The 27,414-nt window shown below is 42.9% G+C and overlaps 1 protein-coding gene across 3 annotated transcripts in view; it reads left to right on the top strand.

Annotated features, from left to right (window-relative positions):
* The window catches only part of DUS2 (dihydrouridine synthase 2), a 90,457-nt gene extending 68,346 nt beyond the window's left edge, over nt 1-22,111 (top strand). For all 3 annotated transcript variants that reach the window (XM_056526438.1, XM_056526437.1, XM_056526439.1), the window contains exons 13-16: nt 7,347-7,499; nt 12,846-12,933; nt 18,993-19,066; nt 21,768-22,111. In XM_056526438.1, coding sequence (XP_056382413.1) covers nt 7,347-7,499; nt 12,846-12,933; nt 18,993-19,066; nt 21,768-21,987 — 535 coding nt within the window. In that variant the 3' untranslated portion in view covers nt 21,988-22,111. The remainder of the gene's footprint in view (nt 1-7,346; nt 7,500-12,845; nt 12,934-18,992; nt 19,067-21,767) is intronic.
* Nucleotides 22,112-27,414: the final 5,303 nt, after the last annotated feature.

Genomic DNA, 27,414 nt, shown 5'->3' with positions numbered 1-27,414 from the left:
AAAAATCAAAATAGACTAATCACCAGGTCCAGATGGCATTCACCCCCGTGTTCTAAAGGAATTAGGTAAATGTAATAGGCAGACCCCTATTTTTAATATTTAGAAACTCTATAGTGACAGGGACTGTTCCCCAGGACTGGCGCTAAGCAAATGTGGTGCCAATATTTAAAAAGGGGTCAAAAGGTGACCCCGGGAATTATAGGCCTGTTAGTTAGGCAAAAAGTGTGCCTGCGTGTTATACGCCGATAAATCTTTTTGTCACTGATTAAAAGTGGACACAGCAGCGTCTGCTTGTTAAGGATTAGCAGCCTGGCCACGGCCACTTTAAATCAGTGACCAGCGCGCGGCTCCCGCTTTGTTTTTTGTTTTTTTCCTCCCCTTCCCCTCCTGCTTTTTATTGTATTGTGTTTTTTTTTTTTTTTACCTTCCTTACCTAGCCGTGCTCGGCAGGCCAGGTCCGGTGTCGGGTCTTGCCGGCTGCGGTCAGAGAAGCAGGATGAGTGACGTCCTCTGCCGGCTCCACAGCGTCTGGGGCGTCACTCATCATTCGTTGCAGCCGCCGCTGGTCAGTGTGGTCGCAGCAACCGCAGCCATTAGAATAGTCACAGCGGCAGCACCATTGAATGAGTGACGTCCCTGATTGTGCAGCGTCACTCATCCTGCTTCACTGACCGCAGCCCGCAAGACCCGACACCGGACCTGGCCTGCCGAGTGCGGCTAGGTAAGGAAGATGGGGGGAAAAAAAAAATATATATATATATCTCAAAAACGGGGGGGGGGGGGGGGGAAGGCCATGATGAGCAGGGGGGCCATGATGAGCAGGGGGGCCATGATGAGCAGGGGGGCCAAGATGAGCAGGGGGGCCATGATGAGCAGGGGGAATGATGAGAGGGTAAGGGGGATGGGTGTAAATGTGGCACAGGGGCTGATAAAAGGGGAGGAATGATGTGGCACTAGAAAGGGGGACCAAACTGAAGTTCAGGCAAAATCAAAGTTAGAGGGATGATATGGCATTTAGTCTGAGATTTATCTCATATGTATTATTTTTTTTACTTAAATTTCTCTATTAAAATGGGGGTGCGTGTTATATACCAGTGCGTGTTATACACTGATAAATACAGTATATTGTTTCTACTTCAGTACCAACTGTGTACACACACACAATTCTTTATATACGCTCTCTCACAATTTTTTCAGAGCATACAAAAGACCAGATTTGAGGAAAGTGTTTCTCCTCTTACTTTCAATGTTATATGTAAATTGTTTGAGGGTTTTTTGCTATTTTGGAGTATCTTGATAAAAATAAATGTGTGACTCCATATCAGCATGGCTTTATGAGGGATCGGTCCTGTCAAACTAACGTGATCAGCTTTTATGAGGAGGTGAGCTCCAGAATGGACCAGGGGGAATCGCTGGATGTCGTATATCTGGATTTTTCCAAAGCATTTGATTCTGATTGGGTGACTGTTACTAGTGGGGTACCACATGGGTCCGTCTTGTCATATTTTATATATTCTTTAATGACCTTGAAGAGGATTTGCATAGTAAAGTAGCAATCTTTGCAGATGATACTAAACTCTGTAAAGCTGTAAACACTATAGAGGACAGGGCACTGTTACAAATGGATCTGGATAGGTTGGAGGTTTGGGCTGGGAAGTGGCAGATGGGGTTCAACACTGATAAATGTAAGGTAATACACATGGGGATGAAAAATCTGGGCTGGGATTATGTATTACATGGGAGAACACTTGGAACGACTGACATGTAAAAGGACTTGGGAGTCTTAGTTAACAGTAAATTTAGCTGTAGTGACCAGTGTTAGGCAGCTGCTGCCAAGGCAAATAACCTCTTGGGGTGCATCAATAGGGGCATAGATGTACCCAAGGAAATAATTTTACCGCTGTACAAATCACTAGTCAGACTACACATGGAATACTGTGTATAGTACTGGGCACCAGTGTACAAGAAATATATAGTGGAGCTGGAAAGGGTTCAAAGACAGGCAACCAGAGTAATGCGGGGAATGGGAGGACTACAGTACCCAGAAAGATTATCAGAATTGGAGTTATTTAGTTGAGAAAAAAGAAGGCTTAGGGGAGACCTAATAACTATGTATAAATATATCAAGGGGCAGTACAGAGATCTCTCCCATGATCTATTCATACCCAGGACTGTATCTATAACAAGGGGGCATCCTCTATGTCTTGAGGAAAGAAGGTTTCTACACCAGCACAGACAGGGGGTTCTTTACTGTAAGAGCAGTGAGACTATGGAATTTTCTGCCAGAGGAGGTGGTCATGGGGAACTCTGTAAAAGAATTCAAAAGGGGTCTGGATGCATTTTAGGAGAGTAATAACATAGCTGCTTATGTATACTAGATTTATAGGGACAGAACGTTGATCCAGAGATTTATTCTGATGCCATATTTGGAGTTGGGAAGGATTTTTTACCTCTAGAATGGAGGTTTTTTTTTGCCTTCCTCTTGATCAACTCCGTAGGGACTCATTAGGGATATAGATTGAACTTGAACTTTTTCAACCTTATGAGCTATGACAATCCACACTGCCCATGGGCTGCTTCAACTTATCTTCTTACCACTGTATGTCCACAGTGCAGCAGTTTATTTTTCTTCTTGCTCATTTCCTTTAGCTTTTATGAAGCCTCAAAAGTACATTGCTTAGTATAACTCTATCCTTGCTGTGCTGCTGCTGTTTTTTTTAATTTTTGCACAAACAGCACCTTTCAAAGCCAAGGCACCACTTACCATTTGTTTCTCCACATAGCATCTATAGTTCTTTATTGTATACATCATCAGCCCAGCACAGTGCAGCCTGTTCAGGGTACTTTCACCAGCACTATATCATGTCATAGCAAATAAAGAAGTATGTGCTGTGATCAGCCCAGCCCAGCCTATGGGTTTGTTAGATCAACCCTTTAGAGTGGTGACAAGGTGATTTTAGTACTTGTTGTTGTTGTTGTGCCCAGCTTTGATCCCACCTAATAAAGTATAGACAATGGGAAATAGCTATGTACTATGGAGCCCCCTTCATAGTGCACAGCTATTTTTCATTTTCTCTATTTTAATGGATGGGATCAAAGCTGGGCCCAACAACAACAATAAAGTAATAAATCACCTTTTCACCTCTCTTAAAGGTTTATCTAACAAACCCATGCAGGTTTTGTGAAAAATGAATGGGGGTCATTCTGTCCTCATACACAGAGAAGGGAGAGAAGCGTGTGCCGGCACGCTTGTCTCCTCTCACGTACTATTGATCAGTAGAGTGTTCACACCCCAACCGATAAACTTTTTTTTACATACCCCTAGGACATGTCAAAAGTATTTTTTTATTGACACGTACACTTAACCCCTTAAGGACGCAGGACGTAAATGTACGTCCTGGTGAGGTGGTACTTAACGCACCAGGACGTACATTTACGTCCTAAGCATAACCGCGGGCATCGGAGCGATGCCCATGTCATGCGCGGCTGATCCCAGCTGCTGATCGCAGCCAGGGACCCGCCGGCAATGGCCGACGCCCGCGATCTCGCGGGCGTCCGCCATTAACCCCTCAGGTGCCGGGATCAATACAGATCCCGGCATCTGCGGCAGTTCGCGATTAAAATGAACGATCGGATCGCCCGCAGCGCTGCTGCGGGGATCCGATCATTCATAACGCCGCACGGAGGTCCCCTCACCTTCCTCCGTGCGGCTCCCGGCGTCTCCTGCTCTGGTCTGTGATCGAGCAGACCAGAGCAGGAGATGACCGATAATACTGATCTGTTCTATGTCCTATACATAGAACAGATCAGTATTAGCAATCATGGTATTGCTATGAATAGTCCCCTATGGGGACTATTCAAGTGTAAAAAAAAATGTAAAAGTAAAAGTAAAAAAAAAGTGAAAAATCCCCTCCCCCAATAAAAAAGTAAAACGTCCGTTTTTTCCTATTTTACCCCCAAAAAGCGTAAAAAACATTTTTTATAGACATATTTGGTATCGCCGCGTGCGTAAATGTCCGAACTATTAAAATAAAATGTTAATGATCCCATACGGTGAACGGCGTGAACGAAAAAAAATAAAAAAAGTCCAAAATGCCTACTTTTTAATACATTTTATTAAAAAAAAATTATAAAAAATGTATTAAAAGTTTTTTATATGCAAATGTGGTATAAAAAAAAAGTACAGATCATGGCGCAAAAAATGAGCCCCCATACCGCCACTTATACGGAAAAATAAAAAAGTTAGAGGTCATCAAAATAAAGGGATTATAAACGTACTACCGTATATACTCGAGTATAAGCCGACCCGAGTATAAGCCGAGACCCCTAATTTCAACCCAAAATCCCAGGAAAAGTTATTGACTCGAGTATAAGCCTAGGGTGGGAAATACCTCATCCCCCCCTGTCATCATCCAGACCCGTCATTAACATCCTCATCATCCCCTTGTCATCATCCCACACATCCCCCCTTCATCATCCCCTTGTAATCATCCCACACATCCCCTTGTCATCATCCCACACATCCCCCCTTCATCATCCCCTTGTCATCATCCCACACATCCCCCCTTCATCATCCCCTTGTCATCATCCCACACATCCCCTTATCCCACACATCCCCCCTTCATCATCCCCTTGTCATCATCCCACACATCCCCCCTTCATCATCCCCTTGTCATCATCCCACACATCCCCTTATCATCCCACACATCCCCCCTTCATCATCCCCTTGTCATCATCCCACACATCCCCTTATCATCCCACACATCCCCCCTTCATCATCCCCTTGTAATCATCCCACACCCCCCCCCCTTCATCATCCCCACCCCCCTTCATCATCCCCACACCCCCCCCCCCCCCCCTTCATCATCCTCTTCTCATCATTCGCCCTCAGTGGTCTTCAACCTGCGGACCTCCAGAGGTTTCAAAACTACAACTCCCAGCAAGCCCGGGCAGCCATCGGCTGTCCGGGCTTGCTGGGAGTTGTAGTTTTGAAACCTCCGGAGGTCCGCAGGTTGAAGACCACTGCGGCCTTCAACATGCGGACCTCCAGAGGTTTCAAAACTACAACTCCCAGCAAGCCCGGGCAGCCATCGGCTGTCCGGGCTTGCTGGGAGTTGTAGTTTTGAAACCTCCGGAGGTCCGCAGGTTGAAGACCACTGCGGCCTTCAACATGCGGACCTCCAGAGGTTTCAAAACTACAACTCCCAGCAAGCCCGGGCAGCCATCGGCTGTCCGGGCTTGCTGGGAGTTGTAGTTTTGAAACCTCCGGAGGTCCGCAGGTTGAAGACCACTGCGGCCTTCAACATCATCCAGCCCCCTCTCACCCCCTTTAGTTCTGAGTACTCACCTCCGCTCGGCGCTGGTCCGGTCCTGCAGGGCTGTCCGGTAAGGAGGTGGTCCGGTGAGGAGGTGGTCCGGGCTGCTATCTTCACCGGGGGCGCCTCTTCTCCGCGCTTCCGGCCCGGAATAGAGCCATTGCCTTGACAACGACGCATCTGCGTCGTTGTCAAGGCAACGTGACTATTCTGAGGCCGGGCCCGAAGCGCTTAGAAGAGGCCTCCCCGGTGAAGATAGCAGCCCGGAACCACTATGCCACCGGACCACCTCCTCACCGGACAGCCCTGCAGGACCGGACCAGCGCCGAGCGGAGGTGAGTACTCAGAACTAAAGGGGGTGAGAGGGGGCTGGATGATGTTGAAGGCCGCAGTGGTCTTCAACCTGCGGACCTCCGGAGGTTTCAAAACTACAACTCCCAGCAAGCCCGGACAGCCGATGGCTGCCCTGGCTTGCTGGGAGTTGTAGTTTTGAAACCTCTGGAAGTCCGCAGGTTGAAGACCACTGCGGGTGGGGGAGTTCACTCGAGTATAAGCCGAGGGGGGTGTTTTCAGCACGAAAAATCGTGCTGAAAAACTCGGCTTATACTCGAGTATATACGGTAATTTGGTTAAAAAGTTTGTGATTTTTTTTAAGCGCAACAATAATTTAAAAGTATATAATAATGGGTATCATTTTAATCGTATTGACCCTCAGAATAAAGAACACACGTCATTTTTACCATAAATTGTACGGCGTGAAAACAAAACCTTCCAAAATTAGCAAAATTGCGTTTTTCGTTTTAATTTCCCCACAAAAATAGTGTTTTTTGGTTGTGCCATACATTTTATGATATAATGAGTGATGTCATTACAAAGGACAACTGGTCGCGCAAAAAACAAGCCCTCATACTAGTCTGTGGATGAAAATATAAAAGAGTTATGATTTTTAGAAGGCGAGGAGGAAAAAATGAAAACGTAAAAATTAAATTGTCTGAGTCCTTAAGGCCAAAATGGGCTGAGTCCTTAAGGGGTTAAAGGGTACCTCTCATCAAAAAAACTTTTGATATATTATAGATTAATGTATGCAGAATAACTTTACAATTGCATCTTATTAAAAAATATGCTTCTTTCTATTTAATTTTCCACTTTGAAGAAATGACCACTAGGGGTCTCCCTACCAGTCCTGGCAGCAAGCATTTCAGACTCATGCTGGAGTCCTAAACACTATGAGCTGCCAGTCTGCTTTGTTCACAAAGGAGAACACTCAGAGCTGCCAGCCTGCTTTGTTCACAGCCTGTTTGGCTGTGAACAAAGCTGGCTGGCAGCTCTGAGTGTTTAGGACTCCAGCATGAGTCAGAAATGCTTGCTGACAGGACTGATCGGGGAAAAATACAATAGAAAGAAGCATATTTTTTATTAACATGCTATTGGAAAGTTATTCAACATTCATTAATCTAAAATATATCAAAAGTTTATTTGATGAGAGGTACCCTTTAAATAAAGGATAAATGAACACATTATGTTGTGGTCATTATTACCTGGCCAACCCCCCAACCCTACTGTTGATATTCTGTCTGGTCTGGCATGGCATGGGTCATTAACAGGTAAAGAAAAAAACCTTTAACAAAAGTATGTTCACACATAGCCTATACTTTGTGAATTTTACACAGTCAAAAGGTAAAATCAGCAACACCTAGTCAGTGACTTTCTATGCATAAAATCTGCACCCAATGCTGTGAATTTGATGGTGAGGATTTTATGCTATATAATTTATGCTGTGACCAATAATTGAAAAAGGAATAAAGTGAAAACTAAAACTTGCTGATTACAAGCTGTGAAGTCAACAAAGCGTTTATGCTACTTGTGAACATGCCTTTATGGGATTTGAAGTTAAAGGAACTAAAACATCATGTTAACATAGCTTAGTGTATGTCTACTGATTTCTGCCGTGTAGTTTTGCCATGTTGTATTACCTGGTGGTTTAGTGACTACTAAAGAATTTTCCAACAATTACTTGTTCTTCTTGCTTAGTGAAGTATTTGAAATGACTTCGTTTTACGAGAGCTGCCAAATGTCTCAAGAAGCCAGTAAAGCATCTCTAAATATCAATGTTCAAGACACTCTGGAAACAGATGACAATGAAGAAAATCGTGACACGGTTCAAATGCCTGTAAGGTTTGAAAGGTAGGAAGTAAATTTATCTAGGTCAATAATTAAAACAATAATAATGTAATTAATATTATGCCTCAAAATGTAAATGCCTTGCATTAACTGTATATGTTTTTGGGTATCTTTCCTAAAGTTATTTCCTATGAACACAACAATTTGTTTAACAATATTGATAGTTCCTTGAAGAGCTTCTCTTACTTGGGAGTTTTAGGTCTGTTTGAACAAGTGTTAGGGAAATGTTCACATGTGGAAGATTTGTTACAGAGGCCTTCTAATTCATGTATGCACATATAACCCCATTCAGATGTATGGGATAACCCCATTCAGATGTATGGAATAACCCCATTCAGATGTATGGAATACTAATAATTTGTTCAATAGATCGGCCCCGTGTCTATAGTTACAGTGTTGTCAATGGGTTTTGACTGCTAGTGTGGCTGATCCCTGTTTAAAGGGTTACTGTCATTTAAATTAACTTTTGACATGTTGCAGAGACATGACAAAAGTTAAGACTAGTAGAGGTCACATTGCTGGGACCCATCTGATTGTTAGCTATAGGTGAGGGAAGCACGCCTCACTTTCTGGCTCTGTCCTCTATGAGGGAAATGGGCTCTATAAACTTTTTACAGAGCTCCTCTGCTTTAATCAGTCGAACAACACACAGTGGAGGAGTGAAGTTCACTGCCACGCACTTAAAAGGGTACTCTGATGCTCAGCGTTTGGAGCAAACTGTTCCAAACGCAGGAGTCGGGAGCTCGTGATGCCATAGCCCCGCCCCCTCATGCCCCCCCTACCATAGACTTGCATTGAGGGGGCAGGGCGTGATGTCTTGAGGGGGTGGGGCTATGACATAACGAGCTCCTGGCGCCAGCTCCAGAGTTCGGAACAGTTTGTTCTAAACGCTGAGCAGTGGAGTACCCATTTAACCTGATGTAAGACTTCCCGGCTCAGCATTTAGTGCAGGAGGTGGTCTCCATAAACTTTTAATAGAGCCCATCTCCTGTAATCAGTTGGACGTGAAATGGGCTTCCTCGCACTTAACATGGTGTGAAATAGTGACAGGAAGGGTCGTCAGGGATCAATATATTGCCCCAAGGGTCTGATCGTATGTGGATACCAGGTTTCAGAAAGTGCATATCCCATTCAGGGAAACCTGGGTGAGGAATCCAGGAAATAGTTTAAAGGGGTACTCCGGTGAAAACCTTTTTTATTTTAAATCAACTGGTGCCAGAAAGTTAAACGCATTTGTAAATTAATAGTGTAAAGAGGGACTCGGCACCACCTAATACTTGCACAAGGATAAAACAATCTATCCGGATACAGCAGCCTACTATTTCTATCTGTGTCTTCCCTTGCAACAGCTGGAGGGACTTCAGTGGTGCTCAATGTGTAAGGCAAGTCCATACAAAGTGTAAGCAATGAAGAAACATGAAAACGGAGCAACTCACCACACTGACCCAGGTGTTCTATTCAAGTGTTTTTTTATTCCAAAGCTTCAACCATGGAAGACAGGCAGGGGAGAGTGAGAGCGGGACGCGGGGGTATCCACTCAGTGACGGGACCGTTTGGCGCCTAAGCGCTTCATCAGACCGGGATAGTGAGATCACAGGAAGGGGAGTGCTTTAAAACAGGTAAGTTCTGATGACGCCGCAGGTAAACTGCAGGTCATTGGTTCTTTACTTAGATACAAAAATATATGATAAAACATATTATACAAACATTAAAAGCAGCTTCCTATCATACGAATCATGAGTACTATGTAACTAATTATTACAAGAGTGCACCATATGCACCATATTCTTGTTTCTCATTAAGTCTTAGCGGACCGGTGGCATCCGTCCGCATGATCCACCTGGCTTCACTTCTTAGGAGTTGTTGGTGCCTGTTCACACCTCTAGGGGCGTTTTCTACCCGTTCTATTCCAGCAAATTTAATTTCATCGGGGTTAATGTTATGATGTGAGCGCATGTGGGCGATAAGACGGGGTGCCCCAACTCCAGTGATTAGTGATTTCAGGTGTTCCCTCACTCTCTTTCCCATGTAATATCGTCCACATGTGCACACCAGGCAATAAACCACGTAATTTGTCTTGCAGGTAAAAAAAAATGTTCAACTTAATATCATGCCCACCTAGCTTAATTCTATTACCTTTAAGATTATTTTTACATTGCTTGCAGGAACCGCAAGCAAAGTTTCCTATAGGGCGAGAATCTGTTAACCAGTTAGTATTGGATTTTTAAAACTTTTTCTTTTTGTTATAGAAATCTTGAATAGTTATGTTTCTTCTATTTGTTATTATGGGATTCAGTTCTGTCAAGGATTTGAGGTCCTCATCCTGCTGTAACATAAACCAATGTTTACGAATCGATTGCTTTATTATTTCGTTCATATTAGTATTTTTAAAGGTGAAAGTAAACCTGTCATTGCCTGTATTATTTTTTCGTGATTTTAATAGGGAATGTCTTGAGATTTTGTCCACGGTCCTTCTAGCATCTTCAAGTACCTTATCAAGGTATCTCCTCTTTTTCAGCCTATCTTGCAGGGCGTCTGCTTGTACCTTGTATTTATCAGGGTCATTATTAATTCTTTTCAGTCTTATAAACTGACTTTTACGGATCCCATTTTTTGTTCGTGTGGGATGGGAAGAGGCATAGTGCAATATTGAATTTCTGGACGTGGATTTTCTAAATCCGGATGTGACGATACAATCGTCGATAATGTCTATTTGCACATCCAGAAATTCAAGAGACTTGTTACCAAAAGTATAGGTGAAAGTCATATTTGTCATTTTCATGATTAAGATGATGTACGAATGCATCAAACTGTGCCTCTGTTCCATCCCACACCACGAAAATATCGTCAACGTAACGCAAGTTTAATATTCTTTACATAGGGGTTACTGGTGGTAAATACATACTTGGCTTCCAACAGGGCAAGATAAATATTCGCAAAGGAACAAGAGATGGGCGTACCCATGGCTGTTCCAAGCCTTTGTTTGAACCACTGTTCGCCATGTTGGAAACAGTTATTATTTAAAATGAATGAAGTGGATTCCGTGACAAACTCTATAAAGGCTGGGGATTTATCTGAGGTAGTAAGAAACTGACGGAGAGACTGAAAAGAATTAATAATGACCCCGATAAATACAAGGTACAAGCAGACGCCCTGCAAGATAGGATGAAAAAGAGGAGATACCCTGATAAGGTACTTGAAGATGCTAGAAGGACCGTGGACAAAATCCCAAGACATTCCCTATTAAAATCACGAAAAAATAATACAGGCAATGACAGGTTTACTTTCACCTTTAAAAATACTAATATGAACGAAATAATAAAACAATCAATTCGTAAACATTGGTTTATGTTACAGCAGGATGAGGACCTCAATCCTTGACGGAACCGAATCCCATAATAACACATAGAAGAAACATAACTATTCAAGATTTCTATAACAAAAAGAAAAAGTTTAAAAAATCCAATACTAACTGGTTAACAGATTCTCGCCCTATAGGAAACTTTGCTTGCGGTTCCTGCAAGCAATGTAAAAATAATTTTAAAGGTAATAGAATTAAGCTAGGTGGGCATGATATTAAGTTGAATTTTTTTTTAGCTGCAAGACGAATAACGTGGTTTATTGCCGAATGTGCACATGTGGACGATATTACTTGAGAAAGACTATTCGGCCGCTCTATCACAGAGTGAGGGAACACCTGAAATCACTAATCACTGGAGTTGGGGCACCCAGTCTTATCGCCCACATGCGCTCACATCATAACAATGACCCAGATGAAATTAAATTTGCCGGAATAGAACGGGTAGAAAACGCCCCTAGAGGTGTGAACAGGCACCAACAACTCCTAAGAAGTGAAGCCAGGTGGATCATCCGGACGGATGCCACCGGTCCGCTAGGACTTAATGAGAAACAAGAATATGGTGCACTCTTATAATAATTAGTTATAGCACTCATGATTCGTAAAATAGGAAGCTGCTTTTAATGTTTGTATAATGTGTTTTATCATATATTTTTGTATCTAAGTAAAGAACCAATGACCTGCAGTTTACCTGCGGCGTCATCAGAACTTACCTGTTTTAAAGCACTCCCCTTCCTGTGATCTCACTATCCCGGTCTGACGAAGCGTTTAGGCGCCAAACGGTCCCGTCACCGAGTGGATACCCCCGCGTCCCGCTCTCACTCTCCCCTGCCTGTCTTCCATGGTTGAAGCTTTGGAATAAAGAACCACTTGCATAGAACACCTGGGTCAGTGTGGTGAGTTGCTCCGTTTTCATGTTTCTTCATTGCTTACATATTTGTAAATTACTTCTATTAAAAAATCTTAATCCTTCCAGTACTTATTAGCTGCTGAATACTACAGAGGAAATTCCTTTCTTTTTGGAACACTGATGACATCACGAGCACAGTGCTCTCTGCTGACATCTCTGTCCATTTTAGCAACCGTGCATAGCAGATGTATGCTAAGGGCAGCATGGTGGCTTAGTAGTTAGCACTGCTGCCTTGCAGTGCTGGGGCCTTGGGTTCAAATCCCACTAAGGACAACAATAAATAAATAAAGACTTATTATTATTATTATTATTATTATTATAACGTCAGCAGAGAGCACTGTGCTCGTGATGTCATCAAAGAGCATTCCAAAAAGAAAAGAATTTCCTCTGTAGTATTCAGCATATAATAAGTACAAGAAGGATTAAGATTTTTTAATAGAAGTAATTTACAAATCTGCTTAACTTTCCGGAGCCAGTTGATTTAAAAGAAAAAAGGTTTTCACCGGAGTACCCCTTTAAATCCTTGGCACGACTTGGCTTGCTAGGGAATTTGGTATGTCCTTTTATCAAGCCTGGATTTTTATGGATGAAAGGCAGGCTTTTTATCCCCTCCCTGGGCTAGTATAGATTTTCAGGTTCGCCCCAAGTCACCACAAGTGATGAGGCAGATTAATACTGGGTCTACAAAAGATGTAGCCAAGTTTCCACTTGGAGGCTGTGAGTATCCTATAATGAGAAATGGAGTTCTGAGGATGGGCAAACTCAAAAATTACATTAAGGACAAGATTCTACTAAACTAAATTGGTCCATCCATTAAGCAGTTATAGCTCTCCGTTGCTGTATTGCTAAAGCTCTTCTGCACGCAATGGAGGCAGGGAGCCTTTTAAACTGCTGCACCAATTTCAGTAAGTGACCCCATGTTTTTACTTCTGTTCACCCGCACTATAACCCAGTGTATTGGGTTTATGGCGGGAGAACTGACTGTCCCTTCCCCTTTAAATGCCTAAACGTTTAGAGTTTAGCACTATATTTATGCTTTCTCGTTGTTGTTGCTAATTTTGGCTTCCTTTCTCCTCTGTAGAAAAGACTACCTTCCTCAGATTACGCCTAAAATGTTTCTCTTGGAATGGTGCAGGAAGGAAGCATTGCCTCAACCAGTTTACCATACAGTAAGCTTATACAACTTTTGACAGGGCTTAAAATTTAGCAGCTTCATTAGATCTACTTAAATTATTCTGCTTAACTGTCTGTTATAGAGCTGCAATTGCAATTATATTTGTATTTATTTCATTCATTCTTTTTTTTATTTTTTATAATTATTTTTTTGCTTTGAAGAATATGCATCTTTTTCATAATCTTCCCTGTTTCAAAATAGTGATATGCTGTCATAAATCAAAGAAGGTACATATCCAACTTGTAGTGACAACAATAACATATAATATGTCTGAGGAAGCCTCAAGCGAGAGTCAGAAAAGTCTGGCCTTATGAGTCTTGGGAGGTCCTGTTGTACAGTCAGAATAGAATTTCTCCTTTGAAGAGTCTACAGTATTCTGCACATATTTGAGGTGAAAGATTTGAAGCTGTGTTCTGTCATTTAATTCTACATTAAAAGCTGCAGCATAAAATCTGCAGCTTCTAATTCTGTGCATCAAATATGCATAGATTACTGTACGTGTGAATGGACCCTAATGGGGTTTTGATGAAGAGAAATCACAGAGCAGCAGTGTAACACAATGCAATGTATGTTCAGGATGTAGAAATAAAGAAAATGTTTATACAATTTTTCATAAATTTTGTTATGTTGCAGACTTTGTTATATGCTAAAATAAGTAAAGTTTGCCCCATTATTCTGCGCAGAATATTAGACATTTTTGCTTATTTATTGAAAGGAAAAACTAAAATATTACAGGTATTCAGACCCTTTACTCAGTACTTAGTTGAAGCCCCTTTGATAGTGATAACAGTTTTCAGTTTACTTGGATATGAAGCCACAAGGTTTGCACACCTGCTTTTGGGGACTTTCTCTCATTCTTCTCTGCAGATCATCTCAAGCTCTGTCAGGTTGAATGGGGACAGTCTGTGGAAGCCATTCTTTTTTTTTAGATCTCTCCAGAGATTTGATTGTGTTCAATCAGGGCTCTGGGCACTTCAAAACATTCACACTGTTGTCCAGTAGCTGCTCCTGTGTTGTCTTGGCTGTGTGCTTAGGGTCATTGTCTTCTTAGAAGGTGAAACTTTAGCAGTCTGAGGTCCAGAGCCCTCTTGATCAGGTTTTTATTTAATGTCTCTGCACTCCACTCAGTTTTTCCTTTTTAACCAGTCTCCTTGTCCCAGCTGCTGACAAACACCCCCCACGGCACGATGCTGCCACCACCATGCTTGACTGTAGGGATGGTATTGGGCAGGTAATGAGCAGGGCCTGTTTTCCCCCAGACATGATGCTGAAAATTGAGGCAAAAAACTTAAATCTTGATTTCATCAGACCAGTGAATCTTGTTTCTCAGTCTGAAAGTCCTTTTAAGTGCGTTTTATGCAATAGCCAGGTGGGCTTACATGTGTCTTTTTTACTAAGAAGAGGCATTTTTCTGGCTGCGCTGCCATAAAGCCCAGATTGGTGGAGTGCTGAAGCGATGATTGGCTTTCTGGAAGTATCTCCCATCTGCACACTTAAAAATTTGGGGCTCCGCCAGAGTGATCGTTGGATTCTTGGCCATTTCTCTTAGCTAGGCCCTTCTCCCCTTACTTAGATTAGTGGGGTGGCCAGCTCTGGGAAGAGTCCTAATTGTTCCAAACTTTTTCCATTTAAAAATTATAGGGAATATTTATCAAAGGATTTAGACTGGTTTTTCCTGTCTAAATTTGTCGCAAAGAAAGTCGCAGTCTAAATATGTGCGACTTTTCTGAGACTTTTGCTTTAGAGGATTTTTAGAACATGATGCATTCTAGTCTATTTTAGACAGAAAAATGCTTTGGTGCGGAACATATCAAAAGCGACTTTTCAGCGAAAAGTCGCATTGGCTGAAAGTACGCCGAAATGTCAGACCATGCTGGAGCGGGTTTAAATACAGTCTAAAGCATAGATCCCAAAGTCTGTGCACAGAATTTATCAAGAGTCGTACGCCTTTTGATAAATTAAGCGCACAATGGGGGAGATTTATCAAAACCTGTACAGAGGAAAAGTTGCTGAGTTGCCCATAGCAACCAATCAGATCAATTCTTTCATTTTGCAGAGATCTTTTTAAAAGTGAAAGAGGTGATCTGATTGGTTGCTATGGGCAACTCAGCAACTTTTCCTCTGGACAGGTTTTGATAAATCTCCCCCTAATAGACCAGCCTAACCCTCTTTAGTTTGGTCTATATTGATGTGGGACATAGACAACTTTGATAAATATCCCCCTATGTGTAGTATTATTGTGGTAAATTTGTTGTATCCTTCTCCAGATCTGTGCCACCACACAATCCTGTCTCTGAGCTCTACAGGCAGTTCTTTCTTCCTCATGGCTTGTTTTTGCTTTGATATGCATTGTCAGCTGTGAGACCTTCGATAGACAGGACTGTCTTTTTCAAAATCTTGTCCAGTCATCTGAAACTACCACAGGTGACTCCAATCAAGGTGTAGAAACATCTTAGAGATGATAAAGAGAAATGGTACATCCAAAGCTAAATTTAAGTATCATAGTAAACAGTCTAAAACATACCGTATTTACCCAAATATCCTTGTTAAAATGAGGGTGCGTGTAGGTGCATGTATACCCCGATAAACTCTGGCCCCACAAAAGCCGCTGTGGCAACTTCAGCGGCTTCTGCGGGGCCAGAGTCCCGCCACCACCCCTTGATACCATCCCTGTCCTGGGGTGCGCTCCTGTGGCGTTCTACGCTGTAGCTGTGCCACTCGTCAGCGCACAGCGCAGGACGCAGCCGTAACCTGCAGGAGCGTGCCCCAGGACAGGTAAATATGGAAGCCGGGGATGGGGAGGGAATCAGTGGGTGGCAGCGTGACTCTGGCCCCGAAGAAGCCAGTTGCATGATTTAAAGTGGCCACTTTAAATCATTGAACCGGCTTTTGCGGGGACAGAAAGAGTTGATCGGCATATAACACGCAGATAGACTTTAAAAAGTATCTGTCACCAAATAAACTGTTCTAAACTAACTCAGGCTGTGTTCCCCAACTACTCCTAACACCCCTCCAGCCCATAAAAAAAAATGTCAGAGCTTTAAAAAGCTCTGTATCATACCTTCCTTCTTGCTCACATAGTGTAATTTTCCAGCAGGAGAAAGTGGGCGTTTCCCAGAAGGCTTGACACCACTGAAGTCTGCTGGGGGACCACTTCCGCCCTCACATGGTTGCAGTGCTGTGATGAATAGAAGACCTCAGGCTCTGTGCATGTTTGTCTGTGTTGCTAGCAGTAAGGCTCTCCTGCAGGTTTCAGTCTGTGCAGCTTTCTGTGAGAGTCGGTGGAGCTTTCACTTTCTGTTCAGCTGTCAGTCAAGCTCAGTGCAGCCAGAAGCACTTCCTCAGTTTGGACTCCTGCCAGGCCGGGAGGAGACCAAACTCACTGTATTAATTGTTGCAGGGAACAGAACAGAGCCACCTAGTGGCTGTATTTTATGTTACATTTTCAACATATTTATGTTGAAAATTTTAATAGCAAGTGAAAGGGAAAGTGTCTGCTAGTTAAACAAGGAACACTATATCAAAAAAAATTATTTAGTGACAGGTACTCTTTAAGCTAAAAATTTTAGCTTAAAAAATGCGTGTTATACGCTGATTAATATGGTATGTCCATTCAAAACCTTATTTTTCTTTTTTAATAAATTAGCAAATATTTCTAAAACTTTTATTTTCAAATTCTCATTATACGGTATGGAGTACAGAATGATGTGTAGGAAAAATATTTTTTTCCGCAACATAACAAAATACCTTTTTGTTTTTAGTTCAGCAAGAGTGGGCCAGAGATTTTTTTTTGTTTGTTCTTTAAACAGATTAGTGCTGGATACCAGAACATGTTTTATTACATTATTATGAGGGTAGCCATCTTGCTTGATCTGTTTTTAACAGCATTTAGCGATATGCCAAATGGCAAGCCCCATGGACATAGACACAATGAATCTCCAGACCCTATTTCTTTGTATGAGGTAGCTTTGTAAGCATGATCTGTAATCTCTACATAGTGGGGTAGGCTTAGCTGTGAGCTTCATCTTTTGTCTTCTCTATACTGGTTGGAGCTTTTACTGTAATGCTGTACAGATTACTTTCCAGCAGCCTCCTCCTTATCGCAGACAGAACAGAAAGACTCTGCTTAAATTTAGGCTTAGTGGTGAGAATGGAAATTGCAGTTCTTCAGGATTATTTTATAATATGGATAGTATAATGGAAAATTTGAAAAAAACACCACCAGCAATTCTTAAAAAAAATAAAAATAAAAAAAATAATGTTTTTAAACAATAGGTCATTTTCTAATGACACATTGCTTTTAAGCAGCAGCCCATGAGGGCAGAAGGCTACAGTTCCTAGCACTGCTGACATTCTATTCCACTCTTTCCCTAGCTGTTGAAGAGGGAGTCTCCATACTCCAGTCCATTTCATACTGCGCTCCCTTACTGCTGAACTTCTCACTTTAGTTCTTAGTCTCTTCCTTAGCTGTTTCAAAGAGAAATAGCTCTTCCTCCAATAACTCTTGGTGCTGCACCTAAACATGTGCGACTGGAAAGCTAAAGCTGAACTACAGGCTGTAAGCCTAGACAGTTAGCTATACATTTCATATATTCTGGGCCAGTAAGCGATGAAGGATTATGTTGAGAACTATTAAAAAGCTTTAATTCAATTGGAGTAAAGTTTTATATTCCAAATTACCCCTTTAATGATTGTTAAAGTGTACCCTTTCTCCCAAGTTGTGCTTTCCACTCTTTTTCCCCAGTCATCAAAGCATTTTCCCTCCATCAAAGCTCCCCTTCTTCCCCTGAATTTCAGCAAGCCATTTTCACAACTTGCATAAGCGCCCGCAGTAGCAGGGCTCTGTGCAGTGAGGACCGTCAGGGCTCTGGGCAGTGAGGACCGTCAGGGCTCTGGGCAGTGAGGACCGTCAGGGCTCTGGGCAGTGAGGACCGGCAGGGCTCTGGGCAGTGAGGACCGGCAGGGCTCTGGGCAGTGAGGACCGGCAGGGCTCTGGGCAGTGAGGACCGGCAGGGCTCTGGGCAGTGAGGACCGGCAGGGCTCTGGGCAGTGAGGACCGGCAGGGCTCTGGGCAGTGAGGACCGGCAGGGCTCTGGGCAGTGAGGACCGGCAGGGCTCTGTGCAGGGAGGCTTTATGACATACTCCCGGCTTACACAGGATGATTGACAAGTTAGGAGCCTCCACAGAGTCCTGCTGGGCACTTTATATAGATAGTGCTATTATCTACATGATATAAAAGGTTTTTGCAAACGACAGGTACACTTTAATTCTGTTGCCCCTTTCCTGAGAAATATAGATAGATCCAGTGTGCAAATGCTCATCTTGCTGTATAAGGGGGCGTTCCCCGCCCCTTAGTGCACCATTCTACCCACCCTGCTTGTCCCTGTAATCCTGGCCCTTCATAAATATTTATCTTCTGTTCTCCAACACAAATGGAGTAGCGGCACATGTTTGCTCGTAGTCCGGGGCTGAACATTGTGACGTGCACTTAATGGCGCCGTGCTGGAGAGCAGAAGATGAATATCTATGAAGTGGACTGATTACGGGGGTCAACCAGAAAGGCAGAATGGTGCACCAAGGGGCTGGGAACATCTGCATACTTGGAATTATCTATTTTTCTTGGGAATTCCACAACAGAATAATAATTAAAAAAAATAAAAAACCTGCATTAGATTCAGCATCAGCATTTAGCCTTGTATAAACAGGTTAGTGCAGGTAATGCTGCTGACAGATTTCTTTTAAATAAGTGTGTGTGTTGCCTTCCCAGATGGATTAGCCACCATCCCACTGACAAATTCACTGGGCAGGGCATATAGCACCCTATACACCATTATGACACACAACCTCCCCTAGTTTGGTGCTTTATGGATGCCTTTGCATTAAAATTAAAACATTCTACATTTTTGTACCTGCTGATTTGTCATAGATTTAGTAGGATAGAACTATCTAAACAGAAATGAAATTGCTTTAAGTTCAACTATTATTTGACTGTAGGAATAGTTATGTAAATTATATATTTAATATGTAAATTATAAGTACATTTGTTTCTTTAGGTTCAGAGATCACTGGATAAATTTTTCCACTCTGTGGTCACTGTGAATGAAAAGAAATATTGTTCGACTCTGTGGTGAGTTTGGAATATGTATTTATTTGTAAACCCTTTTCTAACCTTTTATTTATTTATTTGTTTATTTTTTTTACAAATAACAGAAAAGAAACATAGTAAAAAAAAAATACATTAATACATTAATACTAATTTTAGAAATCAAAGAGATAAACTTTATATTCAGTGTACCCATATTATGTTCACAAACTATGAACAATGTGAACTTATTTTGAAGGCTAAATATATATTATAGTGTGTGTGTGTGTGTGTGTGTGTGTGTGTGTGTGTATATATATATATATATTATATTATATTTTATTGTTTCCATCTATTTATATATATATATATATATATATATATATATATATATATATTATATACTGTGTGTGTATATAAATAAATATATGTGTGTGTGTGTGTATGTATATATATAAATATATATATATATATATATATATATATATATATATATATATATATAATATAAATATTGGTTCCAGGATGGCGACTGTATGTTAAATGTTAAGATCATTACTATCTAAGTTCTGAAGCCCCCAAAATTTCATCCAAAAAAAGAAAAATAAGTAAATAACTAATACAGATAAAGCAAGTCCTTACATATAAAAGTAAGCCGTAAATCACTGTCTATGTAGAGGACAGGAACTTCTTCAGGGTCCTGTACAGTACACAGTGTCCCGAAAAACTAAAATGGAGCCGCCATAACTTGGTGTCCAAAGGAGCAGATAACCTTGACACAGGTAAAGAGTAGTACAGAACATGTAATACATCCCTGTACTGTAGGGGGCACTACCAGACAGCCAGTCAGTGCATGCACTTCAGTAATACAGTTTTTTTTTTTTACCAGTGAATGCCCATTCTGATTGGTCAGTTCTTCCAGCCATTGACATGTTTCACAGATCTGGACTGTCTGTCTGTCATTGTATGTTGAGTTTGGTTTCAAGTAACAATGGTCCTAAAAAGACCATTGCAAGTAGAAAATATTGTAAATTGAGGGACCACTGTATATTTACTGTCGGATATGTATATTTTATTTTTTTCTTTCTCCTAATGTAAAAATGTAACAATTTATATTGTGATGCAAAAACAATTGCCTACCAATATACAGATCACTTCTTTCGTTTTTAAGAATGGCATCTGAAAAGTTAAAGACGCAATCTGATTGGTTGTTATGGCAACTGCACCACTCTTTACACACGTTTTGATAAATCTCTCCCAGTATTCTTACCTGTGTCCTCTTGTTTCTGGATCTTGTAGTAGAAAGTCTGCTCACTTGTCACTTCCTCATCTTTTTTTTATTTTTTTAATCTTTTTAGGGTACATTCACACATGCGTAGGATATGCAACTGCTGATTAGAAGCTGTGCTCAGTCATTCAGTTTACATTGAAATCTGCAGCAGAAAATCCTGCGCATCAAATCTGCATACATGTCAACGTACCCTTAAGACGAGGGCCTCTTAGTGCAGAAACTGATGTAGTGTTTTTTGCTTTATCTATTACAAGGGAACATCCTCTATGTCTAAAAGATAGGTTTCTTTTTTACACCCAAACATAGAAAATCAACAACCCCCAGTTTTTTTGCCTTCCTCTGGATCAACACAGTAGGGACAGAGTAGGAATACAGGGTGAACTTGATGAACGTTTATTCCTTCGTTCTACCTTATGAACTATTTAAAGGGGTACTCAGATTAACTGCTGCCAGAAAATTTTACAGATTTGTAAATTACTTCTATTTAAAAAATCCTAATCCTTTCAGGCTGGAAAATGTGGATACAGTCCTAGGAGAGAGTCTCCTAGGATTATAAAAGGAGAGGAGGAAAAAACAAAAACGCAAAAATGAAAATTGTCCTGGTTCTGTACTCTGCTTTATACATCTGATCCCCTATCCAAAGGATAAAGTGTTAGATCGCAAGGGTCCCGCTGTGATCTCCGGCCAGGCACCCCTGTCATTTGGGTCACAGAGCGAACACCGCTTTGTGCCCGATGACTGGTGATGCAGGCCGCCATGCCCCCCCTCCATTCAAGTCTATGGGAGGAGACGTGACTGCTCTGTACTAGCCACCACGCCCCGTCCCATAGACATGAATGGAGGGGGGGCATGGCGTGACTTCACGAATGCGGAAGCTGCCCGGCCAGGAGATCACGGGGGTCCCCAGCGGCGGGATCCCCGCAATCTAATATATGATCCCCTATCTTTTTGAATAAGGGATAAATTGTGTGCAGCAGAGTACCCTTTTAAGGTCAAAATGGGCTTAGTCCTTAAGGGGTTACATACCTTTTGATGTTTTTTGTTTTATGACTGCTGAGAAGCAATCTTTACATAGCAGGAAGCTTCAGTGTTTTTAGTGACCAGTGGAAAAAATAAGATTTTAGGATACATTTTCTTTGTAATTCTATGTTTATTAAGAATATCACAAAATACAAGAAAACAAAGATATGCAAGAAAAATCTGAAATCATGACTAGTCAGAAACACTATCCGAAACAATGCTTTTTGCCCCATGTTTTAAACAGTATCCCAATTGGCTTAGTAGAACAACTCCCATACCAAAAAGATTCAGTATATTTTTTTAAATACAGATGAGATGGAAAATTTTTAAAAATCTTTACCAAAAATTGTAAATAAATATATTTGTATAAAAAATGTAAACAATAGGTCATACTCACTGATCATGAAAACATTTGATGTTTCCTCCTTTTCCCAGGGACAAGTCAAAGAAGTTAGCAGAACAGGCTGCAGCCATTGTATGTCTTCGAACATTAGGGCTTCCAGAAGGAAAGCTTGGTGAGCAAGAAAGTGATCTTATTCGGAAGAGAAAAAGGGGAACTGTGGATGAAAGTGTTAATCTAACAGGTCAACAAGGTGGAGAGCAGGTTAAGAAGAGACTTCATAACAACAAAAATTTTGATGACTCAAAAGATTAGCTGTAGATGTTATACCATACCCTAGTTATGAATGCACATTTTATTTTAACTGTTTATTTTTGCAATATTTTTATCAAATAAATTATGCAAACAACTAAAACATAACTTTAGTGAGTATGACGTAATTTACTTCCATGTTATTTGGCATAAATAGTAGAAGCCGCTTTTCCTTTGTAGATAAGTGTGGATTCTCTTAATATTATTCGATAAGTGTGCAAAGCAACTCTGACAGGTGCGGAAGTAGAAACAATGGAAACAAATGGTGTATTATAATAACATGAACATACTAGTAATCTGGTATACCAGGTTATTTTTGTAACTGTTGTTAAAATGCATCACCTCACAAATCTACGTTTAACTTGTAAGTATTGCCTTATATTTCAAACATTTTAAGGGGTAACCATCTGAACCAAATAGGTTTCTTTTGGTCTCATTGGATCACAGGACTTGGTTGCAGTCACGTCCTTCCTCACATCCTCACTCTGTTTGTCTTCAGCAAACTGTTAACAGGCTGTCTTTTGTATCATCTAGAAGAGGCTTCCTTCTGAGAAAGCCATGCAGCCTAATTTGATGCAGTGTATGTTCTGATAACTGACAGCCCCCCCTCCCCCTTTCGAGTCACATGACATCAGTTAAGGTAAGTGGCTAATTGATCCCAATTCAGAAACTTCTACTTTCGCAGTCTTCTCTTTGGGGGGACACAACAGACCATGGGTATAGGCTTTGCCACTAGGAGGCTGACACTAAGGAAACAAAAAGTCAGCTCCTCCCTGGCAAGATATACCCGCCCACTAGCACTAAGCTAACCAGTTTTAGCATAGTTTTAGCAGGAGGCAGACACAGGTCTGGTCATAGGTTCAGGGAGACAGGGATACTATCCATGGCTCCTAAGCCTCCCCTGGTCTACCCACATGTGAAAAAGGGGCACAGCGCTAAACTATCTATGTCGTTGTCTCCTTATCGCCACCGCGCCTCAGCGGTTGTACCCCGGGTCCCCCACTTGCCTTGCTCCTATGCCAGGTTTGATGCAGTGTGGCCATTAGATGGCTGAAGACTTCAGGGTGAGTATATCTGTAGTTAGGTATTGGTCCCTTCTCCCCTGGGGTAGGTTTCCGCCCCTGTTCCCTAAGGCTTCCTACTCGGGTGAGCTGGGGGTGGTAGGGGTTTGAACTGGGACCGCGGCTTTTGACCCCTTGTATCCTGTCTGAGGGGCACATTTGGTCCCACATGGGCCTCCCCTAGGCTCCCCTTCCCTGGTACTTAATCCGGGGCGCAGGCGTCTGAAGGGATCCTGTGGCGGGCGTCTCCGCCAAATGCACCAGGGGGGACATTGTTCCCCCTTTCCGGGTCTTTCCTTGCTTCCCCCTTATCCTGAGCTGTGCATGGGTGGTTTTCATGGCCATGCGGTTCTGCAGCCGCATATCGGTTCATTGCAGCGAGCCCTGCCTCTGGAGGCTTCACCCACCTGGATTCCTTTTTGAGTGGAAGCTACAGCCTCAGGCCACGGATGCAGCCTCTCATCAGGGGGCCGACTCAGCCCCTCTCCCGCCCGGTGATTGCGGCAACAGCTGCTGTACTACATGGCGGGAATGGTGCCTCACCACGCTGTTACTTTTACCCCCCGGCTTTGGGCCTTAAATAGGCCGCTTACTTCTTCCAGCTTGCGGTTGCCTCACTTCCTGCCCTGTATTGAAAAAAATAAATAAAAAAAGTCCTTGGGTGCCCTTCTGTGGCTTCTCCATAAATTGCAGCTCTATGCTGGAGCTGCATTTGGGCACCCTCTAGTGGTGGAAAAAATTTCCTTTTACAATGCTTGTCCCATGCTCCTCAGTGGGTTACTATGCCCATTGTCACCTTCCTGGACTTTTTCGCATCTTGGCCTTTTAACTAAGGTCAAGGGAATTATTTTTTCTTGAGGAACAGGGTTAGATTTAGAAGCTTGCTTCTATCCTTCTGTTGCCCTATGCATTGACCCAACATGGCAGTTTGTTTTGTTAAAGCACACCAATAATTAATTCATAGTCCCGTTGTCGCACATAGCATGTGCACCACCCCTAACCCCCGCCCCACCCCTTTTACATGCAGGCGTCCAAAGACAATGTCTCAGACCAGTGTTTCCCAACCAGGGTGCCTCCAGATGTGGCAAAACTACAACTCCCAGCATGCTGGGAGTTGTAGTTTTGCCACAACTGGAGGCACACTGGTTGGGAAACACTGTCTTAGACCTATTTGTCTGTGTCTTCCCACTATATTTGGTCACACTAAGGGAGTCTCTCACAGTATATCTCCCATCTATGCGTGTTTTGTGCTATTTGAACAGTTGATTGGCTGGGGGATTTGGCTTGGTAGTGTGCTGTGGTTTTCCCTAATGAAAGGACGTACTGCCGCTTTTTGTGGTGCCAGGAAACCAGTCTGAGGCAAATATCCTGCTTCCTCCATCACCGTTCCTCCACCTGAGTCTGCCGCATAAGTGGCTAGAGTACAGGTTCTCCACTACCTATGTGAGTTAACCAAGGGGTGACCCTGCATATGCAACGGACACTCTACAGTAAAGTGTGATCCGCAATGCTTTCCATGTCCCCCTGTGCAAGATGTCATGTGTTCTGCATACTAGGTCCTGGCGGACAGCCGCTGGCCCTTTGCAGCAGCTTTCCTTCCCAGCTCACCTCTGAACAGCCTTGCTGTTCCTCCTCTCCGCCTGCTGTCTTATCTTTCATTCCCCCCACTGCGGGGGGTGGGGGGGGGGTATCCAGCCAGCGGGAGTTCAGGGGGTTATGGTGCCACATGGCTCCGCCCTTCTCCCCCCTCAGCCAGTGCGCGAACCGGGAGGCCAGGCAGCTCCTCCTCTCCAGGTGCGCGTGCAATACGGGTGGTGGCGGGTGCCTTTATTCTAGCTCAGCCCCTCCACCTTTGCGGAGGTCGGCGGCGCTCCATAGACAGAGCGGTACCGCTGGCCTCCCTAAGCGCAGACCGGCGGGAGCTCTTCCAGCTGGCCTGCTCTCCTGGCCTCTGAGCCGTGTGGCTGCTGCAGGCGATTCTACAGCGCGCTATTCCGAGCAGTCGCCGCTCTATTGCGCCTTTATTCTGTGCGCCTTGAGCGGCATTTAGCTCCGCCCCTCCACCTTTGTGGAGGTCTGCAGCGCTCCATAGACAGAGCGGTACCACTGGCTTCCCGAAGCGCAGCCCAGCGGAAGCTCTTCCAGCTGGCCTGCTCTATAGGCCTCTGAGCTGTGATCAGCTGCTTAGCAGGCGCTTCTATAGCACGCTGCTCCGAGCCGTCACCACTACTGAGGCTGCCCGCAGGCATGGAGTGGGCGTCCTAGCCCCTCTCCCTTAATAGTTCATGCGGCCACTCACAGAGCAGGGCACATTGCTCCCCACGCTTCATTCCTGCCATGTTTAGTACAATAGCGCACACACAAAAAAAAAATTGTGCTTCTAGTCTTTCTGGCCATTTGGTGGCTCTTGGTGCCCTCCTGTGGTCATTAATTGAATTGTCTTAATTTTCAATTCTTCTTGTGGGGTCCCTCTTGACATACAATAGCTATTACAGGCCTGTAATATCTGTTTTTATCAGCTTAATATCTGCTAGGCTTCTTTTCTAGGGACTTTATATGGGGTCTGCTTTCCTGCCTCCATCGCCTCATATGGGGCCTGGCAAATTACCGTGAATCAGATACGGTATGCATCCGGCATACTATTTTCTGCTGGGTTCTCAATCTGTCAGGGAAGCATATGCGATCCGCCATTAGCGGGTCATTGCCAGGGACGCACGATCCTTCGGAAGTTACGGGGGATACAGTCAGTGACTGTTCTCACCTATCGCAGGGTGCCATACCATGTCTTCTTTGTGCCCTCAGCCGAATTCCGGCTTCATGTGAAGTTCCACAAAGTGTGTAAACTGTGGGTTCCTTGGACCTTTTTTACCTGTAAGGCTGGAATTCCACTGAGGATTTTCTATTTTGTCGCATGGCGTTTTTTCAGCGAAAAAACGCTGCGTTCAGATGTGTGCTGCACGTTAATAGTAAACTACAAAATGCCAGATCCATTTGGCGTTTTTTTTAATCCTTTTGGCGTTTTTCAGCTATTTTGGGCTCAGAGGCTGGTTTTTTCAAAATGCCGTACAAAACCTAGTTTGGTGTTTTTTGTACAGAAATCGTTGCGTTTTCCATCCATAGAAGTCTATGGGAGACCAAAAATGCCAAGAAAAACTCCATGTTGGTTTTAATTTTAGCATTTTTGCCGGGGGGTTTTATTCTTTCTTGGACTTAAGCGATCCAAAAAGGTGATGGAGATACCTTTTTTTATTAAAATTTCGTAGGGTAAAAAAGATACAGTACATTTTTATTAATTTTTAAACAGGCATTTATTGCAGGGCAATAAAAATGTAGTCGACAATAATAAAAATGTAGTTCCATGCTGGGAGTAGTAGTACTAACTAAAAAATGTAAATAATAGAGAGAAAAAAAACACACACACTTTATTAAAAATGTATTACATTTCATTATAAAAAATAATTTTATTTAGTTACATTTTTTTCCATCTCTACTGCATCCTTTTTGGTACCCAACAAATTTGTAAAAAAAAAAACGCCAAAGGGGCCAAAAAAGGCAAATTCCACACAAAGGTAAAAACGCCAAAATACAGGGAAAAACCTTGGCAGTTTTTCTGGCGATTTTAAGCCTAAAAAAACGCTGTGCAAATACCTCAGTGGAATCCTAGCCTTAGTCAGCCTGTGTCTGCATGTTTCCTGACCCACATGCATCCTTCATCTCTCCATCTGCGATTGCAGTCCTGGTGTGTGACACTATTAGGAGATGGCAAGGGCATCTCCTGCAGGTTCCATGGCCTTTCACAGCAACTGCAGCACTCTCTATTCCCCTTTCTAAGAGTGCCACGTTGGTCAGCTAGGGGCATGGTTGTGTCGCACCGTTGGGTGCTGAGCCTGTTTTCCATACTGCCAGATTTTTTTAGGTCTGCGTTTTTTTTCCTGTCTGCTGTCTTGGTATCCCACTACTATTGTGAGGTAACCATGTTGGTGTCCCTACATATGCTATGGACTCTCTGCACATGTAGAGCCCACCTTCCCTTCTGTCGGTGGGATGTGCCTCGGGCAGATTTCCACAGATCTGCGGCGGTTGAACTCCTCTGTTCTGGCATGGGTCCTGAGGGGGTGATGCCATCAGTTCAGCATCCCCCTATGCCTCAAGGTATCTTCCTGGGTTTCTGTGCGGGGTGGTCTGGCGCCTTCTCTGTCGCCTTAGACTCGACCGGGATGGCTCCATAGGCACCCATCTTGTCCTGGGTTTCACCCCAATGGAGGTTCCTCTCAACACTTTTGGTTGCTGTGTGCTTGTGCTTCTTACTTGCATTTGTAGTCACGTATTGTGTCTTTGCTCTGCACCAATGTCTGAGATTCCGATCCTG

This window comes from Hyla sarda, chromosome 6 (genome assembly GCF_029499605.1).
Source record: "Hyla sarda isolate aHylSar1 chromosome 6, aHylSar1.hap1, whole genome shotgun sequence".
Lineage (NCBI taxonomy): Eukaryota > Metazoa > Chordata > Amphibia > Anura > Hylidae > Hyla > Hyla sarda.
The sequence above is the reverse complement of the archived record's forward strand: the minus strand, read 5'-3'. Positions and strand labels throughout refer to the sequence as shown.